The sequence below is a fragment of the Zalophus californianus genome, chromosome 7, assembly GCF_009762305.2.
Source record: "Zalophus californianus isolate mZalCal1 chromosome 7, mZalCal1.pri.v2, whole genome shotgun sequence".
In the NCBI taxonomy this organism is placed as follows: domain Eukaryota; kingdom Metazoa; phylum Chordata; class Mammalia; order Carnivora; family Otariidae; genus Zalophus; species Zalophus californianus.
In genome coordinates, this window is record NC_045601.1 from 100425836 (window position 1) to 100446613 (window position 20778).

The 20778-nt window shown below is 44.5% G+C and overlaps 1 protein-coding gene and 2 long non-coding RNA genes across 4 annotated transcripts in view; 2 read left to right on the forward strand and 1 right to left on the reverse strand.

Annotated features, from left to right (window-relative positions):
* LOC113927013 lies at nucleotides 1-7305 on the forward strand. Its single transcript, XR_003521481.1, has 4 exons — nucleotides 1-259; nucleotides 2064-2198; nucleotides 6403-6525; nucleotides 7196-7305. It is a non-coding gene; the product is annotated as an uncharacterized LOC113927013 (long non-coding RNA).
* TFAP2B (transcription factor AP-2 beta) overlaps nucleotides 5541-20778 on the reverse strand; it is a 26568-nt gene continuing 11330 nt past the window's right edge. Inside the window, exons 5-8 of one of the 2 annotated variants that reach the window (XM_027602525.1) lie at nucleotides 14426-14645; nucleotides 12654-12772; nucleotides 10374-10515; nucleotides 5541-7464 (exon numbers count right to left, since the gene is read on the reverse strand). In XM_027602525.1, the coding sequence (XP_027458326.1) occupies nucleotides 7164-7464; nucleotides 10374-10515; nucleotides 12654-12772; nucleotides 14426-14645 (782 nt within the window). In that variant the 3' untranslated portion in view covers nucleotides 5541-7163. The remainder of the gene's footprint in view (nucleotides 7465-10373; nucleotides 10516-12653; nucleotides 12773-14425; nucleotides 14646-20778) is intronic. The other variant, XM_027602526.1, reaches the window with a different exon arrangement.
* On the forward strand, nucleotides 15245-17650 carry LOC113927014. The gene is made up of 3 exons (XR_003521482.1): nucleotides 15245-15786; nucleotides 16087-16154; nucleotides 17504-17650. It is a non-coding gene; the product is annotated as an uncharacterized LOC113927014 (long non-coding RNA).

The window sequence follows — 20778 nt, forward strand, 5'->3', positions numbered from 1 at the left end:
GGCGGTGGGAGTGGCCAACTAGTGACCTGAGGCAGGGCAGGGAGGGAATCCAAGCAAGACGGTGGACCCCAGGAGGCGTTTGACTGACCTCATCCTAAAGAAGCGACGTGGTTATTTATGAGCCCTGATTTAAGAGTAGTGGCTGCTAAGGAAGTGAAAAAGGAGCTCACCCCAAGCTATGAGAGAAGCTATAGTCTCAAGAATGCTGTTTATGACGATATAAAACAACGTGGAGCTTGTGATGGGAAATATGGAGAGCGTGAGTTTGGGATTAGAAACAAGGAAACAAAGTCAAGAAGGAAAAATGAGTTTTCGCCCTCTTTTCCCACCCCACCCCCTCGCCCTCTGCCTCCGTGCATTTCCTTCCTTCCCTAGGAGCTTACGATTCCAACCAGGAAGTTAGCGAGGGGTGAGCACACCCCATCCTGGGTCCAGTCTGCCGGAATCTTCCCCAAGTTTAAACGAGGCTCGTTAGAGGGCGAGGGAATACATATAAATAAACAACTTGGAAGATTTATGGGAAGGAGTTCAATTTTATAGGACTGTATTTATAGAGCCAGCGCTGGCTCACTTATAAATAGATTAATGGGAAGCTAAAATTAATGGACTTGTGAGCTGCGCGTTTAATTTCTGAGGCTTCTACATGACAGACAACCGCCCTCCCTCGAAGTCCAAGCATGGAAGGCAGCTTGCGTCAGGGAGTCCTGATCACCCTCAGGAAGGGACACATCCCCTCAGGCCAGCATCTCTCTAGGGGCTCTAAGCTCGGGCTGCCCCGGGGTCTTAGGGGAGGGACCCCATGGGGCTGTTATTTGCAAACGAAGGAAAAGAATGTGGCCTCATAAAAAAATAATCGAGTCTTCCTCCTAGCATTATTTTTAATCAGGGCCCTTAAGCCGCTAATACTGGCGGGCAGGCGGGCTTAAGGGGGCACTGTAAGCCGCTCAACCCGGCTGGCTGCCTCCTAGCAGGCAGGGGAGGCAGCGACACTTCCTCCAAGGTTACGTAGGGTCCCTGTGCAGGGCTTGTGGTCAGGGTCCTCTGCCTAGCGGTTCCAACTGTGGCTTTCCTAACTCCCTCTGCAGACTGGTAAAGCAGTAACGAAGGGATTGGGGAGCTGTGACAAGGCCATTTTGTTAGGTAAAGGCTGTCTCAGGCTTCCTACCCCTTTCCTTCTCTTTCTAGTTCTTCATGTCTTCCCCTAGTTCTCTTTCTCACATTTGGGACTCTCAGGATCCTGGGTTTTACCTAGTAAAGATGATTGTCTCAGATACTCTCCTTGTCAAATGGTGGTGGGAAGAGGGGTGGTCTGGAATTTACCTCTGGGGTAATAGATGACAGGTCTGTTTCACCAGAGCTGGAGCTGACACTCCTTTAGGAGAATTTGCCATAGGAGATGGAAGTTACTCACCACTTCTTTTGTAGAATCCCAGTGGTAACCAAGCCCTTACTCTCCAAAAAGCAAATGGAAAGGGAACTCAATGTAATACAGTTGAGTCAGAGACAAATACGTATACCTATTTTCATTATAGATAAATGGATTGCATGGCCTCTTAATCACATTTCCCTTGCAATTCTTTCTTTCCTTCTACTTCCCTTCCTTTTCTGGGGGGGGGTGGTTTCTATGATTTAGTCACTTTAGAGTTCTAGCCATGATACCCTCCCCCCCTTTCTTTAGTTAATAAGGAAGCCAAGAAGTAGAAAATCTCACATAAAGCAGATTCCATTGTCCCTTCTGTCTTTCCCTATAGGGAAGTCCAACTAGGAATGATTCACCTGAAAAACAGAAAATTGATAGGGAGGCATATTATTAATTAACTGAGCACCAACTACATGCTAAGTACTCTCATAATCTGGAGTTATCAAGATTCGACTTTGTTGATTATCCTTAAATGTATATACATGTTACTGTTTCTGCTTTTTATAATTAAACCAAGCAATATTTGGATGTTGGAAAGGACCCTAGGAGTCCTTTTACAGATAAAGACCTTGAGGTCCAAAGAGAAACAGTGACTTGTCCAAACTGTGTAACATCTTGGATGACTTTACTTTCCTTGCCTCAGGGAAGACGCCCAAGCCTTGGGATGAAATACAGATTGAGAAGATGTTTGATCACTGCAGCCCATTAGGGCTGGGCTGCAGCCCATTAACCCAAATGAGAAAAGCTCTGGCTTCTCTAGGCAGCCTCTGAGCCTAAGGTAAGAACCAACCTCCTAAGACAACTATGTCTTTTTCCTCCTCTGGGTCAAAGGAGCTGCTCCTCACTTGTTTATGGAGGGCCTTGCATAGCTGGTGAGGTCAGGGTTGGGTTCATTCCTGAAATAAGCCAGTTAACTCCTCCAGATCCCCAGGTGTGGGGTGCAGGAGCCCATACCTGGCCCTGTGGGCATCTCCTGCACCATTTCCTCCAAGAACACCATGCCAGAACGCTATCCCATTAGCAGTGGGAGGGGAGCATCATCTTTGACTTGGACCCAGAGCCCTTTAGTTACTGGGACACAGAGTCTTTTAGTTACCTGGGAAGTAAATTTGACACATTTTTTTAAAGGGCAAAAATAAACCAAGAGATGCAGTTAACGAGCTTTTATTGCAAATCTAGTTAGAAAGAGGAGAGAAGAGTGTCAACTTGGAATTAAGAAAATAAAAAACACCTCCTAGTGAAAACAAAAGTGTCTGTTTTTCTAAGAAGCAAAATTTATTGTATTTATGCTGTAATGAAAACATTGCCTGTGTTTTGGTGAGAGGAGACAAAAAGGAAAAGAATTCTTGGCTATACTTTTTTTCTGTTTGTAGAATTAAACAATGTCCATATTCAAGAAACTGAAGATGAAAACACAACAAAAACACAACAGTCTTTTTATTTGGGTAAATCAGATCAACACTGGACAATAAACCAATTTCTACCCATTACCGTAACAGCTTGTCTATAAAGAACAGAAAAATTCAGATAGGATTCTACCTAGGGTCAAGCGTTTTTTTTTTTCTTGTTTTTTTTTTTTAACCACCCATTCACAGAGGTATAGATTCACAGATAAATAATCCCAAACTACTTGCCATATTTACACATTCCCATTAAATTAAGCATAAATAAATATATACAAACTTAACATGGATACCCTCCAGAACTCTTCTTCCGAAGAGTCAATAGATTGATATTTCTTGATTGTGTAGCAAAAACAATGTTAGTGAATTAGAGACCAACTCAACAGTGGAGTCAATTTTGGCATTTAAAGAATTGTGTTCATTACACTTTTTGAAAGAAAACAAAAATGAATTTTGATATTTTGATATTTCTTCTTACTCTTCTTTCTTTTTCTTTTCTTTTCTTTCTTTTGTTTTTCTTTCTTTCTCTTTTTAACCCCGATAATTTAACATATATTGGCACAGGAGGGGAAACACTGTTTGGGCTCTTGAGGCAACATCAGATGGTTTAAGATTATTATTTCCTTTCCACATAATGTATTACGCATACAGGATATCAGATGTGATGACAAATTCTCTATAAACACTCTAAGTAGGAAGGAGTTGCCCTTTTAAGTAAGGCTTTGTACCAGAGGAACAGTGTGTAGATAAGTCCGGGGCTTCAGGTTTTCCATTCAACCAAAGTTTTCATAGGATATGAAATAATTGCTTGAGAGAAAGCGGCTTCCTTGGCCAAAGAAAATAAAACAGCCAGGTCTTTGAAAGCCTCTTCAGTTCTTTATGTGGGGGTGGAGAAAGCTAAGGATGTGGAGCCAGAGAGAAGGAAAATGCAAGATAATTTTGGGAGTGGGAGTGGTGAGAGAAAGTTACTTTCCCAGTTTGGGGGAGAAATTACAGATCATTTTGATGGTGGAAGCCTCTCTCAGAGAGCTCCTCCGCCTTTTTTTCTTTTTTTTTTTTCCTCCCCTGAGACCCATGATACCTGTAGGAGGAGGCAGGGTTGGACAGAGAATGGTCAGGAGACCTTTGGAACCTCCAAAAGGAACTTGCGAAGTGGAAAGTGTGAAGGCAGCGTTGCCACATCCTGACTCCTTTTTTCTAGCTTTAGCTTTTTTGGTTTGGGACTAAGCATTCGGGAGGGGGCACGCGGCAAGGATAAAATGTCTCAAGAGTGCAGGGTGGAGGAAAAGCTGCAACTCACCTGTTTGGTTTGAAAACAAAGCTCAAAAGGCCTTGTTTTAAACGTTTCCCTTGACTTAAAAGGCAAACTCTTGCGTTAATCCTACTGTTTATTGATTTATGGGCCCAAGGAAACCAAATCTTTTAATAACTCAATTATCAGATAAACGTAGCGGGCCTGGCTAACGAAAGCAAAGGGGGCAGGGGTAGTGCATAAAAGGAGAAGTGAGGGAGCGAGGGAGCGAGGGAGGCAGTGGGCTCTCTCCACGCGGGGGGTGGGGCGCGGGAGGCGCGCAAGGGGCTCTACTTAGCGGGGGCGCGGGAGGAACACTCCAATGAGGGCGAAGGGCGATGAAGAGAGCCTGCATAGCCAAAATGGACAATTCGTATCCCATCACCCGCCTTTAGGAGCGTGAGGAGGGAGAGTTTTCGTCCTGCCAAAGGCTGGGGAAGCTTCCGATTCCCCGGACATTTCTAGGCCACTTGCCCTCCGGGAGCAGGCGCCCGGAGCGGCCGCTGGTAGCAAAGGGCACGGGCAGCGCTGAGACCCCTCCCCGCCTGCAGCCCACGTGGCGCCGCCCCATTACCTACTGGAGAATGGGGCTTTCTCGGTCGCCTTAGCCCTTAGGGTGAGACCGAGAACGAAAAGGGCCCGCGCGGCCCGAGGCCCCTCCAGCGGCTGATTCTATGTCCTCAACACGACTGGGCGCGAGTGGCCCACACGCTCTCAGGACCTGCACAGTAAGAGCAAGGCGCGTCCATCGCGTCTCTGGCACGTCACACGCGTGGGGCGCGTTGCCCTGCAAGGAAAGGAGACGATGGTTTTCAGTGTGGTTTCTCCTGGCCTTTTGCAATCAGAATACATATAACGCAAGCGGCCAGGCCCTCCGACAAAGGCGCAGGCTTCTGAGCTGGGGAGAGATGGGAGTGTCTACACTCTCCATTAGGTTTAGTTCCCAGCCTTTGTACTTCACCTCGTCTAGGACTGAGCCCTGTACACCCAGAAGTTCCCAAAGGAGCTAGCGGTAGATGGGCTGGGGTGTGACCAAAATCGTTGCTAGGACCTTCCTGGTGATCTAAAACCAGCTCCCTAACTCCCTCCCCCATAAAAGTGTCAGCGCAAAGCTCTCAGCAGGTGCCTAAACCCCAATCCTCCAACCTACCCCCAAAGCCAAAGCCCATGGGGGCGGCAGAACTGAGAGTCCCAGTGAATCTTAAGTGTAAATCCTGCAGAACAGACAGGATCTTTATCTTTCAGGGTTGTTGCAAAGGTCCTAAGGTCTAGTTGGTATAAAGAGGTGCGTGTATCCACACTAAGTTTAGAGACCACTGGGGGTGAAATTCCCCACTGCTTTGGGGAGGGTGGGGACAATGGGTTCCAGATCTTATTTCATGATAATGCTCAGATGAAGCCCAAGAAAGGAGCAGGGCTGCCAGAATGAGAGATATTAAATGCAGGAAACTTTATCCACTGGGAATAGTCCCAGTGTATACAGATGGTAAAATTCAAAGCTGAAATACATCTCCTTTCACTTTGCATTCATTATTTTGCCATTATATGCCAAAACAAGTGCACATCTGAGAGGGGGGAGTGTCTCATTCATAAAGCATCTTGTAAGAAAGCAATTGTTGCTAAAACACGGGAGCTTGCATCACCCTCCTCCCCACAACCACTCAAAAAGCTGCTTCTTCACCGGCTAAAACGGCAATCACCAAAGAGCCCAAGGAAATGGAATCTATTTCAAAGGCAGGGCAATATTGCTAAAATATTGGGCTCCAAGAACCCTTACTCTTCTCCCCTAAAATTCATTTTTCAGCTCCCCCTCCCGTGGAATTCCATGTTGAGGTATCTGTTAGCAACTAGACTCAGAGCTGCTTCAATCTCTTATTGGCCACTTTCTAAATTATTCCCTTTGAGCTTCTTTAAAGAAGTGCACCTGCAGAATTCTGACACACAGGCTTTGATTAAAAAGGGATCGGATTTTTTCTTTTCTCTGTACCTTATAGATTGTGTAGGAAGCCCAAGTCCTCTTTGAAGAAGCTCATAAACCATGCGGGCAAAGCTTTGGAAAACAGAAGAGAATGAAATGGTACATACCCCTCCGAAGGAATTACATACTAATCAACGTATTCATATTGTGCTTTTTTTTTTACTATTGTTCTTAAAATTGGTAGATGACACAAATATAACAAATGCAAGATTCTCTGTATGCAGATGCCGGCAAGGCTGGGAATTAGTAACATTTCTGAAAGGAACTGATGATGAGTCTGAATCAACTTATTGATCCGGATTTTCCTCAGCCGCAGGAGCCTCTGCTCAGCCGCCCGGCACAAGCAGCAGCCCCCACCGGCACCACCGCGGGCCTCCCTCCCCGCCCGCCCTCGCCCTCCCAAGGGTGCCAACGGCCTGGGAGCTGAGCGCCGGTGAGTTAAGAACGCAGGGCGGGGCGGGGGCGGGGGCACCCAGGGGACTGAAACACAACGCAAAGGGGCTAACCACACTCATTTTCATCCCGGAAAATTCCCGTGACAGCTTGAGGGAGGGAGGGCAATGTAGAAAAGGGTGGCTGGGAGAGGGGTGAAGTGAGGTGGAAGGGTGGGGACTGCAAGAGTGTTTCCTAAAAAAATATTAAAAATTAAAAAGTTCGTGCGTCTCAGTCAACCAACTCTCAAAGCACTGACACCAACAATGTTTCTCCGATTTTCTTCCAATAAGTTAGCGTTTTCTCATCTTTAGTCTTACGTTTATTTTCCAAAGGGGGAAAATCATGGTTTTCTTTTATTATCAGTATTACTAAGCTCGAAAGAACCGAAGTGGAAAATCCGGACGTTTGTCTCCAAGTGTATCTTGAAATAGACACTGAGAACCGATATTGTTGCTCCGTTGTACGCCTCAGTTTTTTTTAAAAGTTATTTAGCTCTTTTTTTTTAAATTTGATTGTATGTGTATTCTACCTAATATAATTCTTCCAAAGCCAATCCAACATTTTAAAGCTAAAATTAAATTTTTTCTGTTTTCCTTTTGTATTTAAAACATTTTTCTTTTTTTTTTTTTTAATTTTTCATTTCCTGTGTTTCTCCTCCTTGTCGCCAGTTTTACTACCTGGGCCTTCCCCAGACGTGTGCCTGTTAGTGGTGGTGTTGTTCAAGAACATCTTGTCCATGCCTTTGAGCGCCTCGGTGAGATAGTTCTGCAGGGCCGTGAGCGCGGCGCAAATGGCCGGGGCGCCGAAGCCGTGCGTGATGAGGCTGAAGTGCGTGAGGCAGCTCTGGATCCCCGGCTCCAGGATGGGGCTAGGCCTGCTGTTCCCGATTGGCGTCCGATCCTGCGCCAGCAGATCCGTAAATTCTTTACAGAGTTGCCTGCAAAGAGGTGGGAGAGGAATAAAAAAAATCACCCTCAGTGTCGTTGTCACTGGCATTAGAAAGGAGACGCTCACACAAGCCCAGAGGCACCCGGTCACCATAGAGCCAGGGAGCGAGGCTAATGTGGACGATTCCGCTCTGATTCCCTTCCCAGCGCTCTCCCTTCTGGAGCAGCTGGGACTAGACTAGAAGGAAAGCGGGGGTGGGGAAGTTAGGCGCCCCTTCTACCCCAAAGCCTTGCCTTTTTTCTCAAATCCAGTTTTCCCCGCCCCCACCTTCATTCCAGGGCCGCTTACACTCTGCTCGGGAAATCGGCTAGGCTTTAGCGTTGGGTTTTGAATATTCAGTAATGTTTCGCTCTTACCTGGCAGTTTTGTAAAAACCCCTTCCCCCTTCTCTCCTCTGCCTCTCTAACCTCTTGGTGATCAGGCTCAAAAAGCCCTGAAAGATTTAGGCCCCTGAGCCACAAGCCTGTCTCTGGCACAGAAGCAGATTGCCGGAGACTTGCATGGCCCAGGGCAAGCAACTGTTTATTCCAGGAGAGAATGCTGATTCCATTTAAAGCAAAAATCTGTTTACCTGCAGTATTTGGGAAGGAAGGTATATTTTCCCCTTTCCCCCCTTTCTTTTAAGCACAGGCTACTGAAAATCTTTGTACAACAGGATTGTTGTCAATATAAAAGGATTCCTACATGTTTAAATAAAACCTACAGGTAGATGGTTAAGACACTGGAGAGGGTAGATTTTTTATTTGTTGAAGGTTTTTATTTCCTCAAGGCAACTACAATTTAGAGGAATCTCTCAGCCTTAGAAATCCTACGTGCCTAACTACGAATTGAGCTTATTTGAGAAATTTTTAATATAGGAGGTGGACAAGAGGGTTAATATAGGAGGGTTTTAGCCCGGAAGGTCCAATGGCTTGGCTCTGCTACCAGTCAGAGGAATGGCATCCCAAAGGCCATAGCCTTTCACAGACTGGCAGCCTGCTTCCACTGGTGGGGGCGGGAGTGGTGAGAAAGAAAAACTACAGGAGTCCAGTCTCAGCACCCGCACCCCCCCCTTGCCCTCCCCATGGCCTGACACTTGGGGACACGTGGGGCCTGGACAACAGGTAAACAAGGCAGTTACTGAGAGGCCCATATGAGTGACCCTGGGGCATCCTTTGCCAGGGGGATTACTCTCAGGAAGAGTAATGCCTGAACAAGACAGAGAATTACCTCCCCCACCCCCACCGCAGCAGGTGAAAGGGTTTTGTTCTTAAGGCTGGTGGGTAGAGAATCCTAACAGGTATCCTCTCTCTACCCTCCCCTCTACTGGTTTCTCCACTCGAAATGCACACATGCATTCTTACAGCTAGGAAGAGATAGGGTAACGGTTCTATCTAAATAGGGCAGTTCTTAGGCCAGGGGTACCTTGGAATCACCTGTGGGGCTCAAATGCACACATCCGTGCCTCTGCCCCCACGATTCCAATTCAGGGAGCTTGAGACTAGGTCGACAAATAAATATCTTGGAAAAGCTCCCCAGATGATTCTGATACTCACCACAGGTTAAGAAGTGGTGTCCTAAGTGAAGTCACAGGGTTTCAAGAGGTGATGGGGTGGGGGAAGTTACAAGCATTCCTTAGAGAAATGATAGCATTTGTGGACTCCTATTACCTAATTTATGCACTTTAGTTTTTTTTCCCCAAAGTACATTTACTCTTTTATAAAGCACTGTGACAGGTCCCCCACAACCAGACAGTGAGGCAAGGGGCAGGAGGGCAATAGATCCATTATATTGCTAGTTGGTGCATCAGAAGGAAACCTTCCAAAACCAGGACGGGTGCCAGGTTTTGATCATTGGAAGAGATGGTTAAAGTCTTTCCTTAAGTTTGTACTCATTACCAAAGTGCCAAAAAGGAAATTCTGAACTGGGGAGAACAAATGCTTAGAGTCAAACATTCTAAATCTTCAAAGCCCAAAGCAGGGTCTGTAAGCAATTAAAGTTCTGGGACATTAATATTTTTTGACCCTGCGGAAAGGGGCAATCAAATTCCAATCACGTCTCAAAAACATCTGGACAAATTTGAGCAAATGATTTTTCAGCCTTCCATATATTTCTTTAAATTACGCTGTCAACGGAACAAACCGCGTCCTCCAGCACTAAATAAATGAGCGCCGCTGTTTGGGCCGAGCCTGCGAGAGAAACATGCGGGTGCACGCAGCGCCGCCCACTGCAGGCCTGAGCCGGCCATAAACCACCAACAATATGACACCGAAGCCAAAGACAGGAGTAAATCAAATAAATAGAAAACCCACTGTAAAAGTTCAAATGAGCTCTAGACCTAAATTTAGCCAAAGATTTACTATTTTCCCCTCTGGAGTTGTAGTAAATTTTACATCAGTGGAAGATGCCAAACAGCAATGTAGTAAAGAGAATAATTAGAGCTGCGGGTAGAGATGGGTACACGTGGGTGACATATAGACACCCCGAGCGTGGATATGACAGGGAGATGTGAAACCGGGCAGGAATGTGCACCTAGGGACCCAGGGAAGAACTGGAACAAGAACCAACCCAGAAGAAGGTGATAAGAACTGTAAAAAGCCTGGATTCATATTAATAAAGCCATTCTCCCCCAGAAACTTGGTAATTGAGGAGACCAAGAGAAACCCATAGCCCATAATCAACTTGGGTGAGGAGGAGGGAGGAGAGAGAGAAGGGCAGCAGGGTGGAGCCGGGAGGGCTCCTAGCCAGCAATCCACAGGCTGCAAAAGCTACTTTGACCACTGAGCTGCTTCCCTGCCCCACAAATGAGGTCTGCATTGCCACTCCCCAGTTCCCCAACACCGCCTCCCCATGCGAGGTGATGAGGTGACGCAGCAGGATGGGAGTCAGGGAGGAGGGCTGAGGGTCTGGGACACTCACTTGGTAGCCAGCAGCATATTCTTTCGGGAGTGCAGGTCACTGGGGTCGGTGTGCTGCCGGTTCAAATACTCAGAAACCGCTTTAGCAGGAAACTCCGTTTCACAAATATACCCAAAATCCCGAGCTAAGTGAACAGCTTCTCCTGAAAAGACAGCAGCAGAGGTAATAGTCAGCACCTAGTTCCAAATCATCCCAGGACAAGAGATCCTTCCTAGTCAACTGTTGTTATTTACAGAAGAGGCCAGCTGTTGGGGGCAAAAGCAAAGGTGAGACTGATGCCCAAATAAAAATGATTCTCAGGCCATAAAGTTGATGGAAGAAATTTTGCCCCTGCTGCTCTTTCCAGCCTCTCCATGATCCTTTTAGCCAAGTCCTAGCTAGACATCCTCTGAATAGCTTCAGGCCTCCTACATCCCAGGCTTTCTCTTAAGGGAAAGATGGGCGTTCAGGAATCACCTTAAAATTGCACCTAGACAGTTGGCTGGATATTCAAGCCAGATTTCCCGCCCCCTTTTAAAAGCACCTGTTACATCTGCTTTGAGTGAAATTTAAAAGTATTCCTGTCTTTTGTATTATCTTTTGTATCTTCCTATAACTGCACTAGGAAAAAACCTCTTATTAATAACTAATATATACAAACATAATTCCATGTGTGTACATGTCCACACATATTAAAGAACATATGTAATAACATATATGGAATGAGTGTTTCTATCCAGCAATGAAATATTTATTCTTTGTCAGTTCCCTGATAAGTTTCAGGTTTCTCCTCAGAGGTTCCTGTCATCATCTTCCTACTTAAGGACTTTCTACTGCACAAGATGACACAGCAGCTATAGAAAACCTGGACATCTGAGAGATTCCTCAGCTTATGTGGAAGCCCCTTTCAAATAAAGCATTATTACCCTTTAATGCACAGCCTTAGGTGTTCAAGGGAAGATACCAAACATGAAAAAGAGACATGTTGAATTGTCCCATAGCTATGTTATTTTTAAGGAGCATGACTTACTTTTAATCATCATTATTATAGTAACAACAAAAGACTTCAGGCATGATGCTTACAATGATCCAGATCCATAAAGCTGAAAACTGCTAAACGAATATTGGAATTTCATTAGTTTTCCTGTTTTGTTCTTTCACTGCTTTTACAAATTAAGGATGGTGATATTAGCAATTCTCTGAAGGACAAAAAGTAGCCCACCCTCACCCCCAGCTGAGAGTCAACTGCTAATAAGTGTGCTCGGGAAATTTGGTGACTGCCGCCCCTGGAAGGTAAGTTTGGGCCAGGCAACTTTGCCTTGAAGATGGCAAAGTGGAAAGCCCATAAATGTGATGACTTTATGGTTGCTCCTTGCATATTCTAAGATCTCCAAAAACCAATTCCCCACAGGAGTGTCAAAATATCACATCCATAAAAATAAAAGAAAAAACCAAGACCAACATGTTAGACTCTAGAGAAAATTCTACAACTTCCTTCATTAGGACCATCTGGCTGTATTTCCTACCCCTTCCCCATCCCGCAAATTAACTGCAGATCCTCTTGTTCTCAACTGTGTAGAAGATCCTGTTTATTACATACCATAAATAGCATCATCCCCCAACCCCAAAATGATGAGTAAATTAGAATGTGCTTGTTATAATTATGGGCCTTTAATTCACAATTGATGGATCTACACTGAAGATCATACGTGACTCCCCTCCTTGTTTCCTCACCCCACCCTTGACTCCGTTTTCTCCTAGGCCTCACTGGCTTCACTGAGCCATATTTCATTCATAATAAGTCCCAGGTAACCAGCAGGAGATAGGACCCTGGGAGTGGCATGAGTTTTAAAATAACCACAGGGGTCATGAATGCAATAATAGTTTCATAAACTGACAATGTGTTTTCTACTACTGACGATTCAGAGGTAGAACCTGGGAAGGAGAGGGGTATAGAATGGATTGCTGCTTCCGGAGTTACTCTTGCAAGAGTTCAAACAGAGGGTGTTTCATGCACTCTGTCCTGCATCTGGTGGCAGAAGTGACCCCTGCACTGCCTTAAAAGTCTGGACCTGAGCACTCTTCAGAGCTTAGGGACCCTCGCACACGTCCCTTGGCCTCTCTACAATTGCCAGCTCCCTCTAAGTAAAAGGACCTTTGAACTTCTCTCAGGCAGCCGCTTGACATCCAACTCATAAGGGCACAACAATCGCAGTGATTTCCAGTTAATCATGAAACGTGTAAAATGTCAGCCTTCAGCCAACAGTTAAACTTCGTGAAATGGCCACACGTCTTGCTTACCTTCCACCAGGGAGGTGAGTAACGTGACATTTGCAGCTTTGCGCCTGCCCGCGGGTAAATTCAAACCGATTTTTTCTAGCCTTTCTCGCAAAGATCTCCCCCCATTTTTCGATTTGGCTCTGAAATTGCAAGAATTAACATTCTGATTAACCTCAGAGTGTTCCTGAAACAAAGTTTAGACTTAGCAATCTAAAGCCCAGTGGAGCTTGAAGAGGTTTTAACTTGAGGTTAGCACATTTTCCCCCCTTCCTTTTGGTTATTTGCTGATAGTTTGCTGAGGTTTGCTTAATTTCTGCAATACAGAGCATAAAAAAAAAAATGAGTCTTTTTTTTAATCTCGTGAGAAAAAAATATGATACCAGATGGGAATAATTAGGGTGTAGGTTGTGGGTCTAGAAAAGGTAGAAGTTGCACATGCAACACACAAGCTCTTTCCTTATAATGGAGCCAGTTAGGTGAACAGAAACTGGGCAAGCACAACCTTGCTGAAAAGAGGGAAAGAACAGGGTGGTTCAGAGAGGAGGCACTAACTAGCTGAAACAGGTGGGGTTTTCGAGGAAGGAAGGGGTCAAGAGTCACTATAAAATGGAGTTGGGTTAAAAGGGGAAGGAAGACTGAAACATGAAACCAGCATGATGATGGTAATCGCAATAACAGTTAAACTAACACTTTAGGGAGTTTAGTTATGCGATAAGCACTGTATATTGATTATCTCACTAAATCTCATAGCAAGTTTTATACACACACGCTCAATGCCCAGGGGTGATTGAAAGAAACTTCCACACTCCGGGGCTCAAAGGACTCACTTCAGGAGAGCAGAGCAAGAGGATTCAAAGTGAGAAAAATCTGTGAGTCACACCCTTACTTCCTCCCCAGACTTTCCCTGTATGTGCTAAATTCTGGGCAAACATACAAGAAAAAAAAAAAAAAAAAACAGTTACTCTGACCTTTCTTGTGGTACTGTTCACACAGCCACTTTTAGGAAAGAAAGGGACTTTCAACTCCTCAAAGAGGCTAACTTGAAAAATTCATCTCCTACAGTGTCACCTTCATATCAGAGACACTACCAAAGTGTCCTTTGTCCAGGCATTGGCAGAGATTCTGGGTGAAGGCTTTAAATCTGAAGATAAAAGCCATCTCTTCCCCCATTTTCCACAAGGAAGTCTATGGAATGTCTCCTCCCCATATTATGGAGCACTTGAATGCCCCCAAGAAATAACCATTACTATTCCATTGTTATTATTGGTGGTGTTCTTACTGAAGACAGGAGGTCGCAAGTCAAGCACGGCATTTTTTTCAACCTGCAGGGCACAATGCCTTGATAGGTAGTGACCAATTTAGTCGTCCGCCAAGCATATTTTAAAACAAAACAGAGAAATATTACAGTACGTTACTGGCACAAAGCAGGCTACTCCATGAAACGTCTGTTTTAGATAAGTGTGTGTAGGTTCTGAGTTTCACTCAGGCTAGAGAATGCCCTCGAAGTGTCCCGGGGACAGGAAGGAGCCAAGCACTGAGCAGGGAGAGAGGGAGGTTCCCAGCGCGGACAACAGCGTGAGAGCGAGGCGGCGCGTGCTTGCGGCGCGTGGGTCCCAGGGCGGCGGCGTTTGCGCGCGCGGCCCCCAGCACGTGGCGGCCGTGGCTCTCCGCACGCGCAGCGCGGGAGCCCGCGCTCTGGACGCCCGGTTGCTAGGCAACCGCGTCCGGCTATCTGTAGGTTTCCGGGAGAGCCCTCTTCCTTCACCCCGTAATAACCGGTTTGGGGGTTTTACCTTCTGAGGACGCCGCCGAGGAGAGACGCATTGAGGCATTCGGGGGGCGAAAGCCGTCTCTGAACTTCCCCCACAGTTACTTTGTACTTTGAAGTTGAACTGAGCAGAGACAAACGGCCCGGGACCGAGCAAAATACCTCGCCGGTGTTGACGGACATGCCTCCCAGGAAGCCATCTTTATTCATCATCAGAGAAGTCACAGATTTGGGAGGAACCGGAACTAGAGAGAAAAAAAATATGCCATAAAGGTGACCGGGTTTCGATCCTGGTGACCGGCTGATAGAATGTGTCGGTGCGTGCTCAGGGGCGAGGCCACAGGACAGGCGCCAAGTGGAAAGCTGGAGGAGGAAGTGTTTGTTCCAGTGGGGCTGCGGTGCGTTCAGAGCACTGTGTACAAACAAATGGAAAAGCCATCACTCCTCTGGAAACTTACCCCATGTGTGTAGACCTATGAGTGTCGCTTGCCACAGCCCCGCTCACTATACAAATCAAGAAAACACGCAGCCTAGAGTTTGCATTGTGTTGTGAAACCTAGCAAATCCTATTCCATCGTGTGCTAGCTTGTGACCTGAGACATCTCAGGGAGCCTCTCTGAATCTTAGATTCCTCATCCCTCTCCTGAGGATAATAATCACATTTGGTGCTGAAGCCTGAGAGTGATTATACTATCAAAGATATAAAACGGTAATACCAGTGTTCTTTATGGGAACCCCTCCCTCCCTTCCTACTGGACCCAAATCTGTGGTCATCACTGGAGAGCACTGGAGAGTGGGCCCTATCAGAGACACAGCCAAGTAATACCATTAAGCTTGGGCTCAAAAGAGCTGCTCATTTCTCTAAAGTGGATCTCATTCTTTCCTACATCATAACAACACATTCATTTAGAAATGAACCCAAATGCTCCTCTCCAGTGAAAGCAATTCCACAGTGACATGAATTTTGTTTACAAATTAAAGCACCGGCTGGTGATTGTTTGGAGCAGTTATGATTTACAACAGGTGCCCTGATCAATCAACCAATCACTCTAATTCATGTGAGCGGAGGTCTTGCCTTGCCCCAGTTGTTTCATTTCGGCAAGTAATTGATAACAAACTGCACTCAAGGTATGTTTTATGCAGAAGTTAATAAGAGCTGACAGCTGGTTGCCACTGCTACCCAGGCGCATTCAGTCTCACCAGCCTGTATTTCTGTTTAATTGTGTTTCAGTGTCATCTGCACCTCAGGAAGAGGCGGGGCTCAGTGGAACCAGAAGGCTGGGAATGAGGAACAATGAATGGTCAACCTCCCAATTCGCTGGCAGTCTTACTCTCTTGGAGTTCTACACTGCTGAACTTCTGCAGGCTCTAGAAGCCACAGGGCAGGTGACTTCTCCTGACTTGCCTTACACCTTAGCTTCTTCCAGTGTGATATGAAGCTCCCAAATCTTCCAACGGTATTTGTTGATCACCAGTCCAGGGGATTTATTGAAACATGCATCTGGCATGAAAAAGGAGGTTTCCATTCCTGTTCTTTAATAAACACAATGTCTCATCCTGTAATCCTGGTAGGGGAAAGATATGCTCTTTCCACCGTCTAGAGCCTAGAACACTTATATGTCAGACAAGTTGCATAACCTCTCTTGTATAGAACAGACCAATTAACACTGAGTATTTTTGTAACAGCTTATTCTCTCCACTACGGATTCTGGCATTCAGACCTCCATGATTGTTTAGAGACTGCTGAAACCCAGGTAGGTCCCAAATTTCTTACTGTAGGAATTGCATTTGGCCCTTACAAACACCTTGTGGAAAAAGATTTTCCTAGGAGAATGGATGGGGGTCCTGGAGCAGTCCCTTTTGCTACTCCTTAGTAGACATTTTAGTATTTCTGGATCCGTCTACAGAGTCCAAAGCCTTGTCTCAGGGCAGGTGAATGATGTTAGGTAACAGAATGGATCTTCTGCACCGCTATGGGGGTGGTGGGGAGCTATAGAAGGTGCTGTCTTCTTTCTGATTCCCCTCATCATATTATCAGTGAAGCTGCTTCCCATTTGAGAGTGAACCAATGAAAAGTCCAAGTGTGAGTATTAATTAAATTTGAGTAAAATATGGAGTTAAAGTTATTTAAAAGACAGTGATTTGGATGGGAACACCCTGTCATTTAATTCTCTTACACAACATCCACATCTATTTTGATCTGTCTTATTCTTTGCAATACTCTCAATTTTCATATTTCAGATTCATATTCAAGAACTCTAAGCAAATAATTTATGATCATGGGAATCAGCATCAGATAACCTTGGAGAAACTTTTCCCCAAAATATAGATGATGGCCTTTTGTAATTTTAACATGGGAAGAACTATAGAAATAAATTGCACAAAAATCTCATCTTCGACACTCAGCAATGTTTTTATATTTAATATTTTATATTTTATACTATTAAATATTCTTAGAAAGAATATTTTAACAATAAAAAACCTCACTAAGCTGAAAATATTAAGTTCAGTTCCTATTTCCCATATCAGACAACCAAATACCTCCTTAGGATTGTAATTTATCTGCTTCTCAGAGTCCCAGTTGCCAAATCTCTTGAAAAGCCAGGCCTTTGGAGACACTTTATAACCTGCCGTCTAATTTCACTATTGTTAATTGCTTGATTTACCTGACAAGAGCCATTTCCTATGGGGAATGTATATTGTTCCCTCCCTGGGCTGTACCTTTCCGCAAATGCATTATCACCTGAATATCACCAATCCGGTTAGCTTCTGTCAGCACACTGCTGTCTTCTTTTGTTGTTGTTTTCCCCACAAAGATGCAAACTATTTGAGCAGACATGCTTCAGGTTATATTTCCATTTTCTTAATTTAAGTATGAATTATGTTCCTACCATCTACTCTCTCATCTTCAGGTTCTAACCCTCTCCTACTCTGGCCTTAGACCTGGTATCTTAGGACTAGACCCTACCCATTTCTTGTCCTAACTTTCCTTAAAATCCCTTGCACTGTTATTTACCTTCCCTTTCACTCTCACACCTGCTTAGCTCAGCTGATTAACCCCATATTTTATTCTCTTTGTCTTTTCCCTTCTGCTTTTCTCCAGCTTATCAATAAACCCAGAGAGCAACAGGGCCCGGTTGATTTGTTAGTAATTATGAGCACACTGTTCCTGCTCTTGGAACCCAGAGATGACTAAGATAGGTTTAAAGCGACAGCAGGAAATGGTAAGGAAATGGAGCATAGCAAAACTCAGCGTGAAGCTTTCAGTTCTTTACATGTTTACAATTTTCTGTGCATACATTAAAGCCGGGTTTTTTTTTCCCCTATTCGGTTCTCTGTTGCATATCATGACCAACTTCTGGATGTAACATCCACAAAACTTGCTCCCCTTTTTTTTCTTGCATTATATCGGGGAGAAGAAAAAAAGGGTTGAAACCGACCAATATTTCATTACAGTGACTGGAGTTTTATTTAAGAGAGAGGAAGAAAGACTGATTAGGGAAATTATTATTCATTAGTGGACTACAGAGAGCCAATGTGTTAATAGACTAGCTCTTAATCTGTATTCTTTAAACTTGAGTATAAAATCAGAGCCTTGCTATCTTTGTGTTTGACTGCAAACAGACCCTCTGTGGCTCTGATCTGCTGGTGGGGAAGGAGGGAAGAAATGAACCCATTTAATAGAGTCAAGGGTAAGTCCCTCTGGAAGATACTCCGACTTAAATATGTAAGCTACACCAGGAAGCCACCAAGAGGTTGAACAGTGCTTGAAATAACTACTTCTCACCAGCAGAGCACCCCCTTCCTTTATACTTGCATTGTTTCTCATCTACCTGAGGGCTAAATATTTCACATGGATATATAGCACATCTATTAATGTGAGGACCAAAATCCTGGAAAGAAAAATAAAAGGTATCTCACAAAGAATATATTCCAGAGAATATAAAGAACTACAAACATCCAGGGTTAGTATCCTTTAGGGGCAAAGTCTAAGAGTCTGGAAACTGAATTGGGTCCCATCACTTACTGTGTGTGTAGGACCTTGAGAAAGTCATTTATCTTCTCTCTGTCTCAATTTTTTCACTGGGAGTGGGGATGGAAGTTGGACAAAAGTGCCTAACCTTTCCAACTTTGAAATTCTGTGAACTCTGATTACTCCCTGGGTGGCTGGAATGTATCTCAGAGTCTCAAGTTGAATTAATACCTGTTGGGATCCAAGTCAGCCCTGGAAATGTGAACCTCTTCTTTTGAGGGGAAATTCATACCCTTTCAGAGGTTCTGACATACTCTTGGTGCTTTTTACCTTCTAGGTCAGAAGGAAGAATCCCAACATTGTAATTGAAATTGGCAATTTCTTCATAGCCCCCCCCCACCCGCCCCAAAGAAAATCCACACTAATCAAAGTGTTTATATGGGGAAGGGGCCAGAACTAACGGGAAAAAAAGTGGGAGAGAACTGAGGTTGAACTGAAACTAACCAAACAGGATATCCCTAAGACCAATGAAAATGCCCCACAGTCACATTTGAACCTTGGACTCCAGCCACGCTAGCCTTTCCAAGAAATCCCAGCATATTTTCTGCTCTCTAAGGTGTCAGACCGATTGCATATTAGCCTCTGATTGCACCAAAAATTTTTTCTTAAAGCCTTCTTTTAGTCAGGCTATAGGATGTTGGCAGTGATCATTTATATTAGTTGGGCACCAACCCACCCCCTCCCCAGCCCAGATTCCTAATCTTAATGGAACTGAGAGTTAAGAATGATTTTTTAATGTCTCGTTGGATTTTTAGACTGTTAATGTACCGAATCCTTCTCATTATTACTTTATTGATTGCTCATTGACCAGCCCCCTTCAAATCGTATTAACCACCCTCTGCCGGTTTAGATTAGGAGAGTTTAAAAAGCACCTTTCATTACTCCCTCCACTCCTGCCTTGGAGTTGAGACTCGGCATCTTAATGGGAGCTCTAATGGGGCAGCTAAGAGGAGAGGGGCCACGGTCCCTGCCGATTGCATTAATAGCTCAAAGGGGGCCAATACAGAAAATTAGCCGTAAACGAGCTCTGGAGATCTTCAAATGAAAGAGCCATTTATCACGCTGGCTACCTTCACTCCACTCGTTTGCTCTCTCTACTGGGAACAACTCATTTCCTCTTAACTAAATTACTTCAGAAATGTCAGCTAAGCCCAGATAGCAAACATAACAAGAGAGCTAGCCTATAATCTATGGGGTGATATCAACACGGGTGAAAAATTGGACTGGTTAAATTTTAGGAGAGAGTCCTTCCATAATTAGAGTGAGAGACATAGAGACATATATCTTTTATGCCCAAGTCTTCTGGCTTCAGTATACGTAATGGCAGAGACATGCGAACCTGGATCAGTGGCTACAATTTGTTATTAATGAGGTAGACTTTTTAAATCTTTCTGCAAAAAATAAAAATTATAAAAATCTTTCTAAAAGCCCATTAGAAAATAAATTAAGCAACCAAGTTCCTTGCCAGTTGTTGAAATTTAGAAAATTTATTTATTTTTAAGATTTTTATTTATTTGAGAGACAGAGAATGAGAGAGAGAGAGAGAGAGAGAGCACAAGAGGGAAGAGGGTCAGAGGGAGAAGCAGACTCCCCGCCGAGCAGGGAGCCCGGTGTGGGACTCGACCCTGGGACTCCAGGATCATGACCTGAGCCGAAGGCAGTCACTTTTTAACCAACTGAGCCACCCAGGCGCCCGAAATTTAGAAAATTTAGTTCAGAAACTTTCTCACCTCCTTTTTTAGGAAATTAATCTCTGGGAGATATCCCTTATAAGGGGAGGGGAGGGGACAAAGAGGGCCAGGAAGGAGCAAGTGAATCCCTAGCCTTAAGTGGTTCATCGTTATCTAGAGCAGTAAATCAACCACTTATTCCTGTTTTGCCCATGACTCTCTAAAGATAAACATATATTAGGATCTTTTCTTCATGTAATAAAGCAAATACCTAAAATACTAAATAATGGAGTTAACCTAAAACTTCATATTCATACCTTTTCCCCTAAATCAATAAAGTGACTGGGGTGCCACTTAGTTATTTAAAGCTGCACAATTTTAATAAAAGGCTTTCAGAGCCAGAAAAAGTACTCCGTGTTTTCAAAACAGAACCAGCAACTTTAGTCCGTATTCTCCTTATTACTGGAGATACCCTTCTACATAGATAATCACATTTTGCTGACGAACATATACAAGCCCTGAAACCAAAGCATCCCACAACTAAGAATATTTTCAGCTCCGCTTTGTTAAGCAAGCTAAGTTCCAAATATTTTTATTGGCCTACCTATTAATAATATTTCTGATTGGTCATCTGTCGGGCCTGCCCCACTGACAGCCCAAATGTTGTTTCTAGGA